Below are 20,767 nucleotides of genomic sequence, written 5' to 3'. Positions count from 1 at the left end.
TGGTAACCTCTAAAAAAAATAAGCGACGCCTATGGAGATTTTTAAGTACTGAAGTTTGGCGCCATTCCATGAGTGTGCGCAGTTTTAAAGCGTGACATGATAGGTATCTATTTACTCGGCGTAACTTCATCTTTCACATTATACAAAAAAATTGGGCTAACTTTACTGTTTTGTTATTTTTTAATTCATGAAACCATTCCCCCCCCCCCCCCCCAAAAAAAGGCGTTTGAAAAATGATTGCGCAAATACTGTGCGAGATAAAAAGTTGCAATGACTGCCATTTTATTCCCTAGGGTGTCTGCTAAAAAACATATATAGTGTTTGGGGGTTCTGAGTAATTTTGTAGCAAAAAAATTATGATTTTTGCATGAAGGAGAGAAGTGCCAAAATAGGCCCGGTATGGAAGTGGTTAAAATGGTATAATCCGTTTTATAAAAAGATTATACTGGTATAAGGTGCAGATGTTTATGGAGAATACCTTTTTACATCTCCCTTGGGTGCTTACGTGATCTGCTCTTCTTCTCCGTTCTGAGAGACCACTATGAGCACTGAAGAGGGAGGGAGATGTCAACTGGGAGGAGAGAAGAAGACCGGCGGCGGCTGTAAATATGGTATTTTTTAATACAGTTACAATCGTTTTCGACGGACTTAGAAAACAGGTTCTCAATTTTTCCGGCGGAAAAAAATCAGAAAATCCGTTCGTCTGTATGGAATTCCGATGGGGAAAAAAAACATGCATGCTCGGAAACAATTCGACACATGCTCGGAAGCATTGAACTTCTTTTTCTCGCATCATCGTAGTGTTGTACGTCACTGCGTTCTTAGCATTCAAAAGTTCCGAGAATTTTTTTGTGACCGTGTGTATGCAACCAAAGCTTGATCAGAATTACATCCAACTTTTTTTCCAACGGAAATTCCGCTTGTGTGTACAGGGCATTACAGTTTTTTTTTTTAATTAACTTTACTAGGGCTTATTTTCGAGTAGGACTTATATTGCAGCCCTCCCCGATAATCATGCTAGGCCTTAGGCTAGGTTCACATCACGATTTTAACATCCGATAAACGGACCGTTAAATCGGATGGAATCGTATCTGACAAAATCGTATGAAAATCGGACAGTCATCCGATTTAGTACGATTTAGATTGACCACAATAGAAAAAAAAATCGGACACGATTTCAATACAATTTCAAATCCGGACCAAAAAACGTGGTCAAACACGTTTTTTGATACGATTTTAAATCATATCAAATCGTATGCGGATCAAATCGGATGCACTTGGGGACCTAAATTAATGAATGGCAGTGAATGGATACGTTTTGCCATACAGATTTGGACGATTTAAAACCTAAAATCGTGAGAAAAAGTAGGATGACAAAATCGTGGTGTGAATGCACCCTTATACTTTACTAGGGCTTATTTTCGGGTAGGACTTACATTGCAGCCCTCCCCGATAATCATGCTAGGCCTTATATTCGGGGTAGGGCTTATTTTCGGGGAAACAGGGTATTACTCCATACAAGGCCCAGATAGGCAAGGAGGAAGATGGCCTCAAGGGTGCTTTTTTATTGATCAGGAAAACACTTTTAACAGAATGGCTTTTTTTTTTATAAATGCTTTGTTTTTATCATGTGACAAAACAAGGTAAGACAATAGAAATGCTAATGATGTGGTTATATTAATACTTTAGTCACAGCCCTTTGATGGAATTCCCTTCAAGCAATGCGCAGTGGTTGGCAACGGTGGAATATTAAAGAACAGCAGCTGCGGGGCTGAAATTGACCAATCAGATTTTGTCTTTCGGTAAGATAAACCTTGACCATTTCTTTCTCTAAATATACAATTTTAAGCTTCCATTTTCTATTTTCCCACTAAGAATGAGTGGCCAGCATGAGACCCTGTCCTGTAGAGACTTCTACAACTGTGTTGACTTTGGACCAATTTAAGGGGGAACTACACTTTTTGTAGGGGAAAAAAATAGCAAATAAAAAATAATATACAGTGAAACCTCGGATTGCGAGTAACGCTGTTTTTTTAAAATCCTGACTCGGTGGTGTCTCGCAAAACTAGCAGGATTCAAGCCACAGCGGTGTGCAGTACCGCATTTGGCCAGAGGTGCAGAGGCCAGCGAGCCGCTTGACGCCAAGCATATCGGAGACGTTCAGAAGTAGTCAGAGGGTGTCAATGTGGAACAATTTATTTTAGTTTCCGAGGCTCTCCGGCGCCCTCCACCTCTGGCCACATGCGGTATTGCATGCCATAGAAGTTAATGCGGAAAAAAAAAATTCCGTTTCCATTGACTTCTATGGGGAAACTCGCTTTGATATGTGAGTGCTTTGGATTACGAGCATTCTCCTGGAACGGATTATGCTCGTAATCCAAGGTTCCAATGTGTGAAAATATATATATATATATATATATATATATATATATATATATATATATATATATATATATATAGCAAATACAATTGCTACACAAGCCATATTGAAATTTGGCGGTTATAAAAAAATGACCTTTTCTTTTCAATCTGCAGCCCTGTAATTTTCTGTAAAATGTAATGCAATATGACAACCTGGAGACTTTCGGTACACGGTCTATGTACAGAACGCCCCAGAAATTTAATTTCCTGCCTGCACGATTGGCTCACTGATTCTCCCAGAAGTCTAATATACAAATCAATAAAATTGCATTTTTGGTGAGAGATTCCCAAAGAGTTAATTTTTGTGGCTTTACTTACCCATGCTTCCTTTTTGATGGGAGCTGGGTCCAGTATGGTGTGCTTTATAGTAGGGCAGGTGATCCGGGCAAGGACTAATGTCCGAAACGCGTAGGCTGTTTTACAGCTCTGTACATGTATTTAAAAAAGGAATACTATTTTGGATGTCATCCTGAGTGCCGACCATCCCTTTCCTTATAAAGGCACAGGGGCACACAGGACACCCAGCACATAGCACAATGGCAGCAAAGGTGTCCAGTGTGTCCCCTCACCAATGTTACATCAGTAACAAACAAATGGCCCTTGCCTGCACCTATAATTGGCTTTCACAGCAAGGAGCACATAGAAGGGTAAGGCATGCAAAACACAACTAAAGCAAGTTCCCAGCTAAACTCGCCAACCAGTCTGCTACCGAGAAAATTCCCCTAGGTCAGTGGTGGGGGCAGGGGCCATTTGTTTGTAAAAGAAAATAAAAACCTATTAAAGACCAAACTAAATAATATATTAAACCCAAGTGGCCATAAAAGCTGGAACCTATTGGTCTCCTATTTCCCACACGTTCTCCTGAATAAGCCAAGATCATACCGGGCCATAGGAGGCCATTTTATCCAGGTGTACCGTTACATAGGCTCTGACTCTGTAATGGTATATTTTCTCTATCGTATAGAGCTCACTTTTCACAACTTGTCCAGTCCATGGTAGTTAGGCAGTTGGCTACTGCAATGATATCTTTATATTTTCTCCAAGACTTGCCTTTTCCTTTTTCTGGCCACAGGCCTTAGCGTGCAGGTTCGTATGGCAAAGGGTACTAGAATACATCCTCATCTTGACTTCTCTCTTTTCCAACCCAAAAGACTCAACATACCCCACTTCATGGTTTCTCCCACACTATATCTGGGTCCCACGTCTATGGTTGGTAAACATTTACCAAACCTTTCCACAACCCCGCTTTTACATGTAGTGCCAACACACTTTAAGTTCCAGGGTGACAACACTGCTCCACTATATACTGTATACAATCTAATGAGTGATCGTTGTCACCCTAGGACAGGAAGTGTGTTAATAGCAGGTTCATGGTTAAAAATAAAGTGAAAATTCATGAAAAAAATCAATTAGGAGCCACCACACCTAAAGACTGGTAAGCTGAAATATATAATATTTATTCTTCTAGGGTTTAACAGCTGTTGAGATAAGATTTCAGTCACACCAAGGGTGCTTTGCTTTTAATGAGTCATTCAACTCATAGGGCCAGATCCACGTAGATCGGCGCATTAATCAGCCGGGCGTAGCGTATCTAAGATACACTACGCCGCCGTAACTTATCTTTTTTTTTTTCGAATCCTCAAAGAATTTGCGGCGTAAGTTACGGCGGCGTAGTGTATCTTTGGCGGTGTAATGGCGCGGCATTCAAATCTCTGTGATGGGGGCGTGTTTTATGTGAATACGTCGTGACCTGACGTAAACAACTTTTTTTTTAACTGCGCATGCGCCGTCCGTTGGGGTATCCCAGTGCGAATGCGCGACATGAAACCGGAACAAGCCAATGTTTAAGACAGTGACGTCATTCTACGCAAATCCCTATTCGCGAATGACTTACGCAAACAACGTAAAAAATTCAAAATGCGAGGCGGGAACGACGGCCATACTTAACATTGAGTACGCCTCATAATAGCAGGTTTAACTATACGCCGGAAAAGCCGAACGCAAACAACGTAAAAAAATGCGCCGGCCGGACGTACGTTCGTGGAACGCCGTAACTAGATAATTTGCATACTCGACGCGGAATTCAAAGGAAACGCCACCTAGCGGCCGCCGAAAAATTGCACCTAAGATCCGACGGCGTACGGAGACGTACGCCTGTCGGATCCATCCGAGATGCCGTCGTATCTTGTTTTATAGATACAAAACAAAGATACGACGCGCAAAATTTGAAATTACACGGCGTATCAAGAGATACGCCGGCGTAATTCTTTCGTGGATCTGGCCCATAGACTTTCATATGGAAAGGAGCGGTAAAGTACAACCATTGTGTAGAACTGCAAATATCTATGATATAAAATTATATGCAGTAACAAGAATCTTAGAACATTAACATACTGTTAAGATTATTTAGATCAATCGAGTATATAAAAATAAAAAATTTAAAATTTAAAAGCCTTCACATTCCCTTTAATGAAAGAAGCTTGTTCTATCTTATAGGTCTTCTTCAAAGTTGGCATCATATCTTTAATGCTTTGCAGTTAAGCAAACTTCAAATAAAACAAGGATATGTATGATCCTGACTTCTTTATTAACCATAATAAATGAAGGCAGTAAAAGTCACTTCGTTATTTTTCAATAAGCTGCTGTGTAAGCAGTGTTATTTATGAGCCATATTAATTTTCTTTTAACGTCCTAAACACCACGTAACCCTAGTCTTTTAGGAGACAATTGAGCTGGATAAAGTAATATGATTAATATTTGATGGAAAGCAATTCTCCAACTGTAAATTGTGAAGTTGTAATGATGTTAGATTAAAGAACACTTGGGATCTGGAGTACATTAAGTCATTGTCCTTTGCTTTGTTCTTGAACGACTAACAACTTTTCAATTTATCTCTATGACTCAAGCGATTTATGACATATTAACTGGAGATGAGCCTCACTGATCCCTGGAGATATGGGCTCTTGTAAATCGTATGACAAAAAGAAATGTGCTCAAAGGAGCTTGTTAGAAGAATATGTAAATAAGTCGTGTTTTATAGGAGTTTAACACTTTGCTTTTTTTTATCCGCTAGGACACAGAAGTCTGGCGGTTTTCATGGGTGGTCCAAAATTGTCTTTAGATGTCATAGCTGTACAATGAGGAGTGAAGAATTTTATTATAAAGCTGAACTCCTGATAGATTTTAAAAAGAAAACACCTTTTAGATCAGTTAGGTCATTAAAAATATTAAAAGAGAAGTACGGGGAAAAAAAATAAACACACATACTCACCTTCATGGCTGCCCCCGCCAGCGCTACGCTGAGAACTGAGCAATCAAATACAGCTGATCTCTCAGTTCCCAGGTCTGCTCTGAGCACAGGGCATTCACTGTCGCAGCTATCCCCCGCCAGCTCTACACTGAGAACTGAGCAATGAAATACATCTCCCAGTTCTCGTGTCTGCTGTCAGTCACTGCTCTGTGCTCTGCCCCTCCAGTGCACGCTGGAGCTCTGGATTGTGGACAAGGTGGGAGCAGCTTGCTCAGGCTCTCGGGACGCACTGAGAGGCTGAGCCAGCTGCCAGTAAGACATTTGGACAGATTCCAACATTATTGTCGTGATCCCTGCAGAGACCGGCTATGTGACATAAGCAGGCTTTAGCAATACTTTTTCTTTAAATTCATAGTACTTGCATTTCAGAATTCACTGATTTTATGCACTCGCAATGACATCACTGAAGGGAGTGAAGTACAAAAGGCAAGACTGTGCACTAATTTCCTGCACACACCGGATGTTTTACTACAACAAGTGAGATCCAAACTAAAGCACACAAAGCTCACTTTCCAGTTTCCATATAGCTGAAATGAAGCTGCACTGCAGCACAACAAACTCACTCCCCAGTGTCCATATACCTGTAAAGAGTCTTCACTGCATCACACAAAGCTTCCCCTCCAGTGTCCATACACCAGTGATGAGATCAGCTTTACAGCACACAAAGCTCACTCTCCAGTGTCCATATACATGTTAAGAGTCTTCACTGCAGCACACAAAGGAGATGGTCAAGTGAAGAATAGAAAAAGGAGATGTAGGCTTAGACGTGAAGAAAGAGTGGAGCCTGTGGGTTAGACCGTATACTAGCGTGGTCCAGAATACCAAAGCTGGCCAGAGGGGAGAGCATAGCACCACCAAGTTTCCACATTTCGAGGAACTTGGCATGAGAGTCATGAAGTATACTGGTCATCCTCTAATGTAGCATGACTGTAGTCACAATGCTCTTCACCTTTGCAAACCCAGCTGAGGGCTTCCTCCAAGCTCTGGCAATAGCACACTTTGCGGCAATGATGAAGTAGGTGGTCAGCTTTTGTTGGTATGAGAAGAGGCCTGGAAGGGGGTAGTGGAGAAGTGCATGCTGGGCGTCCTTGTGGAAGGGTACATGAAAAAGTGTTGAGAGGAGGCCCTGGACCAGAATCCCACCAAACATGGGCAAGACCACCAAATATGGATCTCGTCTCCGCATTGGCCACATCCCCCAAAGCAGGGGTGCCCAACCTTTTGAAGAGCAAGGGCCACTTAAGCGAACTGGTAACTGGTCGCAGACCACAAAGAGCGGAGCGGGAGAATGATAGGTCCGTGTCCACGGACACAGCCCACTCTACTCTATGGACCCTCTGATCCAATCCGATTCGCCCAGACGAAAGGGGACAGATCCCTTTCTATTTTTTTCAGGTAGACAGGTGTAAACAGAAGTCCATTTACATCTGCTGCTCCATAGAGACGAATAGTAAGTCTGATTGAGTCAAACCGATCATATGAAAGGGGCCTAAGGCTTCTTTCACACTGATGTGCTGCAATTTGCCCAAATCGCATGTGGCGCACTTTCTGAAGGCGTAAAAAACCCGCGGGTAATATCAGAAGTCTGTGGCTCAATGCAGGTAACCCGCAGCTGCATATTACCTGCGGATCAGTTTGAAAGCAGCCGTACCTACTGAAAAACAGATATATCCATATATACTGTGAATTTAGTAGTAAACTTACCTTTTAACAACAGTATTCTATTCGGGTATTGCTGGCTGTTGCTGTCCCAGGCGGAATGCATTTGGTATCACTCTGCCTGTGACAGGCGCGGGCGCTATACAGAAAGCATTGACTTATGTGACTCTGCTCCACAGCCACTTGCTTCCTCTACCAGTGGCTTCATTCATAAAACTGCTGCTCTGGGATGGTGGGTCGGCAACCTGTGATCTGGGCTTGCCAACCTGCCATCCCAGAGCAGGAGGTCGAGGGCCACATTAGAGGGTTCTGCAGGCCCCTGCCCTAAAGCATCTATCATTGTATGACAGGTTTGAATGGGCTATTCAGGCTGTGACCCAGCGAGGAGAACTTTTTAGGCCACCTCCATGGTGACCATGTTGAAGGAACATTTGGCCACGGATGACCAGGCCTTGCTCCAGTCCTCTAAATCTATAGAGACTGCCAAGTCTCGTTAGTGTATGTGATTTTCATTCGGTAAAGTTCATTCATATTAAAATCAAATGTTAAAAGAAAATTACATTTTGAAGTACTTTCGAACAACATTCATCAAGTTGTTGAATGTACTGAGAATATTCATACAAATGTTTGCACAAACATTCTTTGGAAAATGTCCTTGTGCATGAAAAGCTTTAGAGGTAAAGCTCCAGCATTTTCTGATGCAAATACTATACAGTAGGTGAACCCGATTTTGTGTCAATCTCGCTCTCTTTCTTGGCGAGATTGAGCACCTACGAGCCCCATCGCGGGAGCCAGCGCCGAGCTGGCTTGCCGCGATGGAGACAGAGCCGTCATAGAAGCGACGGGAGATCCGACTTGGATTCCCGCCAATTCTACACACGTGCGGCGTTTGTTATGAATCCTGAGGGGGAAGTCCCCGCCGGATTTTAAATAAAAATCCGGCATGGGTCCCCCCCTCAGGAGCATACCGGGCCCTTAGGTCTGTTATGGGTTGTAAGGAGAGCCCCCCTACGCCGAAAAAAACGGCGTAGGGGGTCCCCCTACAATCCATACCAGACCCGTATCCAGAGCACGCTACCCGGCCAGCCAGGAAGGGAGTGGGGACGAGCGAGCGCCCCCCCCCCTCCTGAGCCGTACCAGGCTGCATGCCCTCAACATGGGGGGGTTGGGTGCTCTGGGGCAGGGGGGCGCACTGCGGCCCCCCACCTCAGAGCACCCTGTCCCCATGTTGATGAGGAAAGGGCCCCTTCCCGACAACCCTGGCCGTTGGTTGTCGGGGTATGCGGGCGGGAGAATTATCGGAATCTGGGAGCCCCCTTTAATAAGTGGTAGGTATCACATGGGTAGGTACAGAGCATGATGGGACTGTGAGGCCTATATAGGTCCGATGCAAGGCGCGCATCCGTCATTTCAGCGAGGAGGACCGGCGAGTCAACATCGGGAGAAGAAGAGAAGTGAAGAACATGACGTCACAGCGCGGAAGAAGACGTACAGCACGGAAGAAGGGACCGGACTGCGAGACGAAGAACCGGGGTGCGACGAGTCAACAGCGGAGAGCGGCGAGACCCCCCGGATAGCGGAGAAGACCCGTCGGGATAGCGGAAGAAGAAGAGCCCCGCCGAAGACGCCGGAGGAAACCCGCCGGGGGGGTGGGGGCTTTTTTAAAAGCCACCCCCCCCGGCGGTGGAAGAGAACCAGACGGCGGCCCCCACCCACCCGAAGACGTCAAAGAAGAAGCCCCCCCCTGGTAAAAGAGCTAATAAAGAAGACAGGGGGCGGCCTCCGGAGCAGAAAAATAAAATATTTTAATACACTGTGTGGTTTATTTGTGTTTTTACCACTTTTCTTGCAGGTGAATGGGTAGGGGTACGATGTACCCCATACTCATTCACTTAGGGTGGGGGGGCCGGTATCTGGGGGCCCCCTTATTAAAGGGGGCTCCCAGATTCCGATAAGCCTCCCGCCCGCATACCCCGACAACCAACGGCCAGGGTTGTCGGGAAGGGGCCCTGTCCTCATCAACATGGGGACAGGGTGCTCTGAGGTGGGGGGCCGCAGTGCGCCCCCCTGCCCCAGAGCACCCAACCCCCCCATGTTGAGGGCATGCAGCCTGGTACGGCTCAGGAGGGGGGGGCGCTCGCTCGTCCCCACTCCCTTCCTGGCTGGCCGGGTAGCGTGCTTTGGATACGGGTCTGGTATGGATTGTAGGGGGACCCCCTACGCCGTTTTTTTCGGCGTAGGGGGGCTCTCCTTACAACCCATAACAGACCTAAGGGCCCGGTATGCTCCTGAGGGGGGGACCCATGCCGGATTTTTATTTAAAATCCGGCGGGGACTTCCCCCTCAGGATTCATAACAAACGCCGCACACGTGTAGAATTGGCGGGAATCCAAGTCGGATCTCCCGTCGCTTCTATGACGCGCTTGCTGGGATGTGCTGTCACTATTCCAGTGAGTGTGAGATGTCGGCAAGATCTCGGCACCCTGTCGCCGAGTATCAGCGCGACGCTGTCCTGCTAAAAGCACAATATCACAAACACCTACTGTATGAATATTGTCTATTCCATAATAAATCAGCCACAGCGTTCAATGTATTTTCAGACTCTGCATTACTTTAGCTGGATAGCATTTACTATATGACTCTTCAACAGCTATCAGTAAAACTCTATTAAAAGGGTACACTTATCCTTGGAGGAGATTTTAATGTCCCTTTAATGCCAACTCTCGATACATCAAATGGCTCTTCTTGCCTTAAATTCAGTGCCTTGAAGGCCATAAAATCAAGCTTGACTACACTATCCCTACACGACGCTTGGCGTACCTTACACCCAAACGAAAAAGACTTTACCTATTACTCACCTCTACACAAGAAATACTCGCGTATAGACTATTTTTTTCTTTCACAAAATGACCTAACCTCATTACTTGACGCTACTATTGAACCCATGTGGCTGTCGGATCACCATCCAATCACCTTATCCCTTAAGACCCCCATTCACCGTCCCAAATCACAAATTTGGAGATTGGATGACTCCATTCTGTTGGATACCCAAAACAATGTGTGCATCTCTGAGGTTCTGTCAAATTACTTTGTCGAGAACTTGACTGCCGATACACCGGCACCAATAGTATGGGCTGCACACAAATGTGTGGTTCGGGGCACGCTCATCTCACTGACGGCCAAAAGGGCCAAGTTAAGAAAAGCACATATACAAGAACTCTCAGATAAGGTTAAGGCTTTGGAACACAGACACAAAAACACGCTAGATACAAACATTCATGAAGAATTGTTAAAAGCACGAGAAGAACTTTTGGGAGCAATCCGTAAAAAGCTTATACAGAAATACACCCTTACTAATAAGCTCTTTTACGAACACAGCAATAAATCAGGTAAACTACTAGCAGCCGCCATTCAAAAGAAGAAAGCTTCTTATACCATTGACAACATCACATCACCCTCCGGGGATCCCATATCGACCACCACTGGTATTTCCGAACAGTTTGTACGTTACTTTTCCGGCCTCTATAACTTACATACAGAAACAGGTTTATCCCCCAAAACTGACAGAAAAACCTTAATCGAAAAATTCCTAAATAAGCATTGCCCATCTTACTCCTCCCATGAGGATATATCTAACCTCGGTGACCCCATCACCAGGGAGGAAATCATTCAAGCTTTAAACCAACTCAAACCCGGGAAAAGCCCAGGGCCGGATGGTCTGCCAGTCAGTTATTATAAGACCTTCTCTGACATACTGATCCCAAATTTTCTCACCACATATAACGAACTTCCCGACTCCCCTTATCATCCTAAAGACATCTTAGAGGCCCACATATCTTTAATCCCTAAACCGAACAAAGACACCACTCTAGTACGCAATTACCGCCCGATCTCATTATTAAATGTTGACGTCAAACTATACGCAAAAATATTAGCCAATCGTATACTCCCACTAATCACCAGACTTATTTCGACTGACCAAGTGGGGTTTGTCCCGGGAAGAGAAGCCAGGGACAACTCTACTAAAGCCCTCAATGTGCACCATTGGTTAACCTCTTCGAAAAAAGCTGGATTTTTCTTATCCCTGGATGCGGAGAAGCCATAGAGTGGCCTGGGATTACATGTCGGCAGTTTTATATAAAATGGGTATGCCACTTCGCCTTGTACGAATGATTCTATTGCTGTACTCGGATCCCACAGCTCGAGTTAGGGTCAATGGCCACCTATCGAATGCCTTCCCCATAACCAATGGTACGCGTCAGGGTTGTCCCCTCTCCCCCCTTATTTTTATTCTTTCTATGGAACCCCTTCTCAGAAGGTTAAAAGAAAATTCTGCCATCAAAGGTGTCGAGGTCCGGGGAGAACAGTGCAAGATTGCCGCTTATGCGGATGACATCTTGATGTTTCTTTCTGACCCAATCACCACGATCCCCAACCTTCTTAAAGATTTTAAAATATTTAATAATCTATCCAACCTTCAAATTAATTTCGAGAAATCACTAGCATTGAACGTATCTCTCCCTTCCAAGGTTGTAGAACTATGTAAACTAAATTTTCCCTTTAAATGGGAATCTGAACATATTACATATTTGGGTATTAAAATCCCGAAAGATCTGAAAAACTTATACACCCTAAATTTCCTTCCAGCCATTCAGGCTATTAAAGCAGACCTGGCTGATTGGAACAAGGGAAGATTTTCATGGTTCGGTAGGGCAGCGATCCTCAAAATGAGTATCCTCCCACGGATTTTATACCTCTTCCAAGCAGTGCCGATTTCCTTGCCACAATCCTTTTTCGCAACATTTAAGAAACATTGCAGGTTATTCCTCTGGGCGGGCCAAACACCTAGATTAAATTGGAACAAACTAGTCCAACCAAAATGTAAGGGAGGTTTGGGTATACCAGACATCACCCTATACCATAAAGCCTGTCACCTCACGAGGCTTGTCGATTGGCATCTCCATGGTCAGAATAAGGATTGGATTAGAATAGAAAATGCATTCCTTAGCTATCCCTTATCCCACTTACCATGGCTGGAACACCACTCGATTCCCAAGGCTTGCCTAGAACATCCTCTAATTGGCCCCACACTTAAAATATTTAAAACCGCATGCAAAGCCCTCAAACTGGTCCCCTCCCCTGGACCTTTGACACCTCTGTCCCAAAGTCCAGACTTTAACCCCGGTATCATTTTTAAACACGCGACGACGGATCCCGACCTTAAAACGCTCCGAGCCCATCAATTCTTTCGGAATGATAATCTGCTTACGTACACAGATCTGAATTCAGTGCTCCCACACATTGATCTGACGGTCTTTAGATACCTACAACTTAAACATTTTTTTGGGTCTACCCATATGCGATCACGATGGTGTAGAGATCTTTCCCCTTTGGAAAAGATTTGTGTGACCAAAGAACCCCAAAGACACTTGATTTCCAAAATGTACTCCCTGCTGGTCCCAGATGCGGCCCTTAGCTCTAACATACGCACGGCTTGGGATACTGATCTATCTCTTGCCCTTTCTGACGGTGATTGGGACCGCATCTGGGACTACACTCACAAGGGCTCCATAAACGTCTCAGCACAGGAGAACAGATACAAACTTTGTACCAGATGGTACCGGACACCCGAAAAACTCCACAAAATTTATCCAGCGGTTTCTCCAGATTGCTGGAGATGTGACGGGAAGAAAGGCTCTTTATTACACATCTGGTGGGATTGTCCCTCGTTGGCTCAATTTTGGAAGGAGATATATGATAGTATAGTACAGATCACTACCATGCAGATCGCCTTCTCCCCAGCGCAATTCCTATTGCACCACACTCCTATACCAAAATCACAGTACCGGAATTCATTAACGCTTCATCTTGTGAATGCAGCAACCCAATGCATTCCCTTGCACTGGAAATCTAAAATCCCCCCAACGCTAGAAGAATGGCACTCACGGGTCAACAAAATAGAGGAGATGGAACGGCTGATACACCAAGCTAAGGACATACATGAGAAATATAGAATTACTTGGGACAGTTGGCTACATTACAAAGATTCCCTGAGGTCAGGCACTGCACCTACTTAGTCACCCATCTACTCTTCATTATTCTATCCCAGGCCCTGCACTTCTTTTTCCTCTCTGACCCATGCTTTACCCCCCCCTTTTTTTACCGTTTAGGGTAAAAAGTTACTAAAGATATAAGATGAGTATAGATTCCCCCGGGTTCTACAAGAGAATCCTTAGGGGGGGGGTCAGATCGTATTGGTTCAAAACCCTGGATGACTACCCTGGGCCATGTTATAGACCCGACTTATCTTCTCCCCCCTATCGTCCCTCACAGAATGCTCCCTTTACGGGACGTGTGGGGTGGAGTGTACCCTTTTAGTATCCTTCCCTCCTCCCCCTTTCCCTTCCTTTTTTTTTTTTTTTTTTATATATACACACTTGAATGTTCTCTCTAAAGAGCTGTATGGATGCTCAATAAATTTAGCCTCAACTTTTTGTCTATGTTTAGACTGTTTACGATTTGGCTGTTCATAATATAACATGGTCTATGTTGTAATTCACATAATCTTGATTTGCTTTTTCTTCATCGAAAATTTATTGCAATGTACTTGTATTACATTTCTGTATTGCTAAAATATTCAATAAAATATTTTGAAAAAAAAAAAAAAAGTAAAACTCTATTGACTTAGCTGTCCTTATAATAAATTATGTTGTTCTTGTTCTTTGTGTTTCAGGTGTAACCTTCCACCCATTTGGGGTAATGTCAGTATTGATGTTGGAAATAAGACGGACCTTGTCACAGTGAATCCCAGCATCATTGCTCTGAAGTAAGTTGATCTGCTGTAAAATAAAAGCTTCAGTTTAGTTTAAAGATATTTACCGTATTTATCGGCATATAGCACGCACAGGCGTATAACACGCACCTTCTTTTTAAGAGTAAAGTTTCAGGAAAAAAACGTACATTTTAAATAAAGAACTTCGAAGCAAAATAAGGGTCAGTGCCCATCAATGCAGCCTGATCAATGCCCATCTGCAGCCTCAAAATTGACCATCAATGCAGCTTGATCAATGCCCATCTGCAGCTTCACAATTGCCCATTAATGCAGCTTGATCAATGCCCATCTGCAGCCTCACAATTGCCCATCAATGCAGCTTGATCAATGCCCATCTGCAGCCTCACCATTGCCCATCAATGCAGCTTAATCGGTGCCCATCTGTAGCCTCACAATTGCCCATCAATGCAGCTTGATTAATGCCCATCTGCAGCCTCCCCATTGCCATGAATGCAGCCTGATCAATGCCCATCTCAGGGAGGGGGGCGGAATGAGCACCGTCAGATTACATACAGTGAGAATCTCCTGAGACGGGACTTCCTATTACAGAGGCCGCTGAGTAAACAGGAGATTCTCGCTGTATGTAATCTGACGGTGCTCATCCCGCCCCCTCCCCGTTCTCTCCGAGGCAGCCCGAATTGCAGTATCGGCGCAAAACACACACACTATTTTCAGCCGATTTGCAGGGTGAAAAGGTGAGTGTTATATGCTAATAAATACAGTACTTAAAGAAATGCTAAACATATTTTCAAATTAGCATCCCTTGCACAGTTGCTGCTTTATTTATGGAGACAGCAAAGACTGTCTTCATTAGTTGATAAATTGGAGAAGAGGCAAAGCATGGGTGGCTGACAGATATGCAAAGCAGACAGCAGGCGCATAAAAAATATTCCTCTGATATAGTGCACCTTCAGCTAAAACATCATGCAATCTTTAGGCTCTGCCAATTGTTTTAAAAAGCCAGCTCCATAAAGACATGGTTTGATAAGTTTTGTGTTACTCCAACATGGGTGTCATGTACAGAGTACTGACCTCAACCCTACTGAAAGAACATTGGGATGAATTGGAATGCCAATTGCAATCCAGGACTTCTTGTACAAATTCAGTACCTGACCTCACAAATGTTTTTTTGGCTAAATGGGTGAAAAGTCCCACAGACGCACTCTAAAATCTTTTTGGAAGGCCCTACTTGAAAAGTTAAGGCTGTTATAACCGTGAGGGGGCAACACTATATTGATTTTTATGGTTTTTGGGATAACAAAAGCTCATATAGGTGTGATGGTCAGGTGTTTTTCTTATTTATTACATGTACTTGTATAACACAGTCAATTTATGCATGACTTTACATATATATTGTACATTCACATCAGTCCCTGCCCTTAAAATGCTTATAGTCTAAGGTCTCTCCTGGGAAAATCATCCGTCACTTCTTGTCCAAGACTCACAACATGAAGTGAGAGGAAAACTCTCCAAAGTGAGGAGAAAAACTCTCTTATGCCACATACATACACGATCGGATTTTCCGTCAGAAAAACCTTGGATGTTTTTTCCGACAGAATTCCGCTCAAGCTTGGCTTGCATACTCACACAAAAGTTCTGTAAACTTTAGACCGTCAAGAACGCGGTGACGTACAACACTACAATGAGCCGAGAAAATTAAGTTAAATGCTTCCGCGCATGCGTCAAAATGTTTCTGAGCATGCGTCGGAATTTTTACGTGTCGGAATTGCTACTGACGAATGGAATTTCCGATAGGATTTTTTTCCGTCTAAAAATTTAAGAACCGGCTCTCAATCTTTTGTTGGCCGAAATTCCGACAGCAAAAGTCCGATGGAGCCTGCACATGGGCGGAATTTCGGACCAAAAGCTCACATCTGGCTTTTCTTGTCGGAATTTCCGATCGTGTGTACGCGGCATTAGACGGCTGTCTATGGAACAGGTGTCCTCAATGGAAGATTTTGTCACTGTTCTTGCTCCAATTATAATTGTAACATTTTGACGTTTCCAGAACTTTCTGCCCCAGAGTCAGCGGTCACCAGTAATAAAGTAAATCTCCCCAGCGAAGATATCTAAAGAAATATTTTCGGCTTTAGGTACTCTTTAAGAGAAGCAATAGTATTATTGGTGAGATAATTATTGAAAAAGTCCAAAAGAAAATGTAAGATCCTGCGATCCAATTCTTAGGAATCTTCACCACGTGTTATTGAGCACACCAAACTTAAACTGTCCGCCCTGCTGAGGAAGTTGTCAAACGCAACGCGTACGGGGGTCAGGAGCCTTGCTACACGTCGCTCGCTGTTGTCCCAAACAACTCTATGATGCTGTGATGCCATGTTTCTTCTCATATGCTTTATTGAACCGGCTAAAGTGCGAGTAGCCTGTGAATGTTTTTTACTGAATTAAAGCCATTTGAACCCAGCGGAAGCTCTTAGATATTGTTTTTTTCCCTGCATGTTCCGGTCCATGTGTTTTGGCTGTCATTATGAGGAATTGAAGTATCACTTTGCTCCCTGGTTTTCTTTGCTGAATTCCACATGCTTATCTGACCATCTGGTAACACAGTGGTCTATTGCTGAGGTGAGAGTACCCATCTTTATCGGTGGAGGGATCACATTTAAGTTTGGTGTGCTCAATAACACGTGGTGGAGATTCCTAAGAATTGGATCGCAGGATCTTACATTTTCTTTTGGACTTTTTCAATAATTATCTCACTTTATTACTATTGGTTTGCGCTGCACTACTCTCTATTTATTTATATTACATTTGGATTTTGTGAATGTCCTTTTAGTGTTCAGCTAGCATCCCGGTGAATCATAACCTGAGGGTTGGTTTTCATTTTCACGTTTGTTCCACTTTATTTTATTTTTATTTTTTATTTTAATAATTTAAAATAATTATTTTCACTTTGTAATTTTGAATTGTTGCAGCTTTGATCTATTTTTTTGCGCTGATTGCACCCCTTGTCTACCAACTCTTTAAGAGAAGAGCTCCAGTTCTTTTTGTATAAATTAGAAGTCAGCAGCTTCAAAAACTGTAGCTGCTGGCTTTTAATAAACAGACACTCAGGACCAAAGTCTGCGCTCACCTGAGCCCTTTTTTCCACCTATCCTCGGTCCCTGGTGCCAACATCTTAACTGTGGACACCCAGCTGTGACAGCTTACGGCTTCACAGCTGGGTGATCGCTGTCCATTTCAAATGCGCCTCCAAAGACTGCAGGGAGGTAGAGGAGAACTTCCACTCAGATCACCCTAGGCGATCCAAGTGAAAGTAGGAGTGGGTACATTTTAAAAACCAGGTACCCACCCCCACCAAAAAAGAAGTGTCATTTGTGAAAGAGGATGGGGGGGCCTTAAAACATAACTTCCCCTTTTTTTAAAGCTCCTCTTTAAGTCAAAATCTTTTACATACAACATTATACATAAAAAAACATTATACAAATGCAAAATGTATTTATTGAAATGTTGCTTTTAAATCATTACATTTGGTCTTGTATAACTTGTATTGCCATTTTTTTATGCAGATATGGAAAACTCAATGACATGAAAACCGCCTTTCTGAAAAACCTCACCAATTATGGTTACTCGTTCCTGTTGCTGCCTGCATTTTCCTATAGCAGTAACACAGCCATCTCTTTCGAAGTCCACCACCTATTGAAGAAATACCAAGCTAAACAGAAAGCTATCTTCTTTCATCCCAACTACCTTAAAAGCCTTGCTCAGTTTTGGAAAGGGAGGGGCGTCCGGGCATACCGCCTGTCCACTGGATTTATGATAACCAGCGCGGCTATAGAACTCTGTCAGGACATCACACTGTATGGATTCTGGCCTTTCTCTAAAAACCTGGACGGGAAACCCATCAGCCACCACTACTACGACAACCAGCTACCAAAGCCTGGCTTTCATGCCATGCCCAAAGAGTTTTATCAAGTTCTTCAACTCCATCATAAAGGAGTTCTGAAGCTCCAACTTGGTGAATGCGAGAAAAGATGAGAATCTAAAGGTCTTTTTTTAACTTATTCAAATGCTAATGCTGTCTCCAATCAAGATTTGCATCTGGATATCTTTGGACCTCAGAGGTTACCATAACTTCCATTATGGAACAGTTTAAGAATCAGTACATAAAGAAATGTTGTCAATTGTAAACGTCATTTGGAATTCTTGGTCCACCACAGATTCCATTATGGACACTGGAGACACAAGAGCTGATAACAATCAAATTGCCAAATTTGAATTTCATTTATAAGTGTATTGACCTTACAAGGCCACCATGGGTTTCACTATGGATCACACTATGAAGCAGTGAAAAAAGATCAAATTGCTTTTGGAGGACTTTGTCTAGGTGACTTCACAGGCCACCATATTTACATGTGTGGACATTTTTTGGGAGTGGTATTGGTCTTTGGTGCACATACCAGATAAACAGGATATTTGATATGTAATCTGGAAAGATTTATTAAACAAAAACGTTACCACTTTCTGCATTAGCAAATACAAGAAGGTTTTTTATTTTTACCACTACTGAGTTGTTCTCCATCAACTTAAATATAATTTTTTGTTCGTAGTCCTAATGAACATCTTATGAGAAGGACACTTGTGCAATACAAATCTTCATTTGTTTCCGATCCAAAAATAATGGACTTGAACTGCACTATAATTTCCATCCATTTTTTTGCAAAGCAGGAGGAGAAACCATGACGATGGATATATTTTGAGTGGAAAATAGGCACTTAAAGTGATTTTAAAGATGTATTATTAACTTGATTGCAAAGATTGCTTTTTACTTTCCTTTTACGAATCAATTTTCTTTTGTGCTTTTATGACGTTTTAAAAAAGTATAGATATATTTATTTATGTACGTGTCAAACAAACTCAGGAGCTCAGTTGACAAAATTTTCAACTTGAAATTGTTTACATTTTTTATGCTTTAAATAGACGCGAAAAAGTATTTTTGTTAGTGAATGGACATGTCAGGTGAAGAATGCCAAATTAACAAGGGGACTGATGAAAACTCAAGAAAACCTTGTTTTTATAGCTAGTAAACATATTATACTTGTGTGAAGTGTTTTTTATATGTAGAGGTGTTTTCTGCCTTTACTTGATATGTTAAACATTCCACTAAGATTTACACATTGTTCATATGGCCAAATAGATAAGTGAGGAATGCAGAAAGAAGGGAATAGCTAATCAGGACCCCACAACTGGCCAAAAAGGGTGCTGTGTTATGTTGTGCAAATCCAGCACAGTAATTGGCTGGGATGTGTTGTGCTCTGTAATGCACACTAGCTGTTCAGCCAATCACTTAGACTTCACAGTTGGTAGAGGGTGCGGAGCTGTGCAAAGTAAATTCATCACAGGGAGGTGTGGGGCTCTTAACATCAATGGAAAAATATTCTAAAACTGAACTTATGTCTTCCCTTTTAGCCTTGCACGGTTGTACAGGCGCCTCTTTTGTACTGAAACTGCTTACTCTGACTTCACTGCGCACTGTGAGCTTGACGCTGTGTACATTAAAAGCTGCAAAAAGTCATATAGGGCCAGATTCTCGTAGAATTACGTTGCTCCACGGCAGCGTAATGTATGTGATTTACGTTACACCGCCGCAGGTTTACAGCGTAAGTGCCTGATTCTCAGAACTCTTACCTGTAAACTTGCGGCGGTGTAACGTAAATGCGCTCGGCGCAAGCCCGCCCAATTCAAATGGGGCGGGCACCATTTAAATTAGGCACGTTCCCGCCCCGAACGTACTGCGCATGCTCCGTCGGGTAAATTTCCCGACGTGCATTGCGCTAAATGACGTCGCACGGACATCATTTGTTTAGACGTGAACGTAAATGGCGTCCAGCGCCATTCACGGACGACTTACGCAAACAACGTTGTTTTTTAGATTTCGACGCGGGAACGACGGCCATACTTAACATGGCTTAGGACAACTAGGGCTCAGCCCTAATTTTACGCGGCATAACTCGACGGAAACAACGTAAAGTTAGATCGACGGGCAGCGCGGACGTTCGTGGATCGCCGTAACTATTCATTTGCATATTCTATGCTGACCGCAATGGCCTCGCCACCTAGCGGCCGGCCTAGAATTGCATCCTTAAGATCCGACAGTGTAATTCAATTACACCTGTCGGATCTTAGGGCTAGCTATGCGTAACTGATTCTATGAATCAGTCGCATAGTTAGGACGGCCTTAACACAGAGATAGGACAGCGTATCAGGAGATACGCCGTCGTATTTCTTTTGTGAATCTGGCCCATAGAGCCCACCTTGTTTCCTGGCTGGAGGACATCCTGCTTCATTTTACTCTTTCCTGCCTAGCTTGACTTTCCCTCAGCTTAAAATGTAGGCATTTTCAAGGGTAGTCTAAAAACGCCCACTTCTCCAGACTAACAACCGCCAATAAAGACATTTTTATATTTGTATAACTAAGAGCCAACCCACTACTTGTATCAGGTCTGGGGGTTCTTGAGATTAGGGGCAGGGTGAGTGAGTGAGAAACGTATATAGCGCAACACATGCAAACTGAATCACCACATGCGAACTGA

The 20,767-nt window shown here is 43.3% G+C and overlaps 1 protein-coding gene across 2 annotated transcripts in view; it reads left to right on the top strand.

Annotated features, from left to right (window-relative positions):
- The window catches only part of ST8SIA6 (ST8 alpha-N-acetyl-neuraminide alpha-2,8-sialyltransferase 6), a 169,393-nt gene extending 150,117 nt beyond the window's left edge, over window positions 1-19,276 (top strand). For both annotated transcript variants that reach the window (XM_040352468.1, XM_040352467.1), the window contains 3 exons: window positions 1,690-1,802; window positions 14,124-14,216; window positions 17,744-19,276. In XM_040352468.1, the coding sequence (XP_040208402.1) occupies window positions 1,690-1,802; window positions 14,124-14,216; window positions 17,744-18,212 (675 nt within the window). In that variant the 3' untranslated portion in view covers window positions 18,213-19,276. The remainder of the gene's footprint in view (window positions 1-1,689; window positions 1,803-14,123; window positions 14,217-17,743) is intronic.
- Window positions 19,277-20,767: the final 1,491 nt, after the last annotated feature.

The sequence above is a fragment of the Rana temporaria genome, chromosome 5, assembly GCF_905171775.1.
Source record: "Rana temporaria chromosome 5, aRanTem1.1, whole genome shotgun sequence".
Taxonomy (NCBI): Eukaryota; Metazoa; Chordata; class Amphibia; order Anura; family Ranidae; genus Rana; species Rana temporaria.
This window is presented reverse-complemented; position numbering and strand designations above follow the sequence as displayed.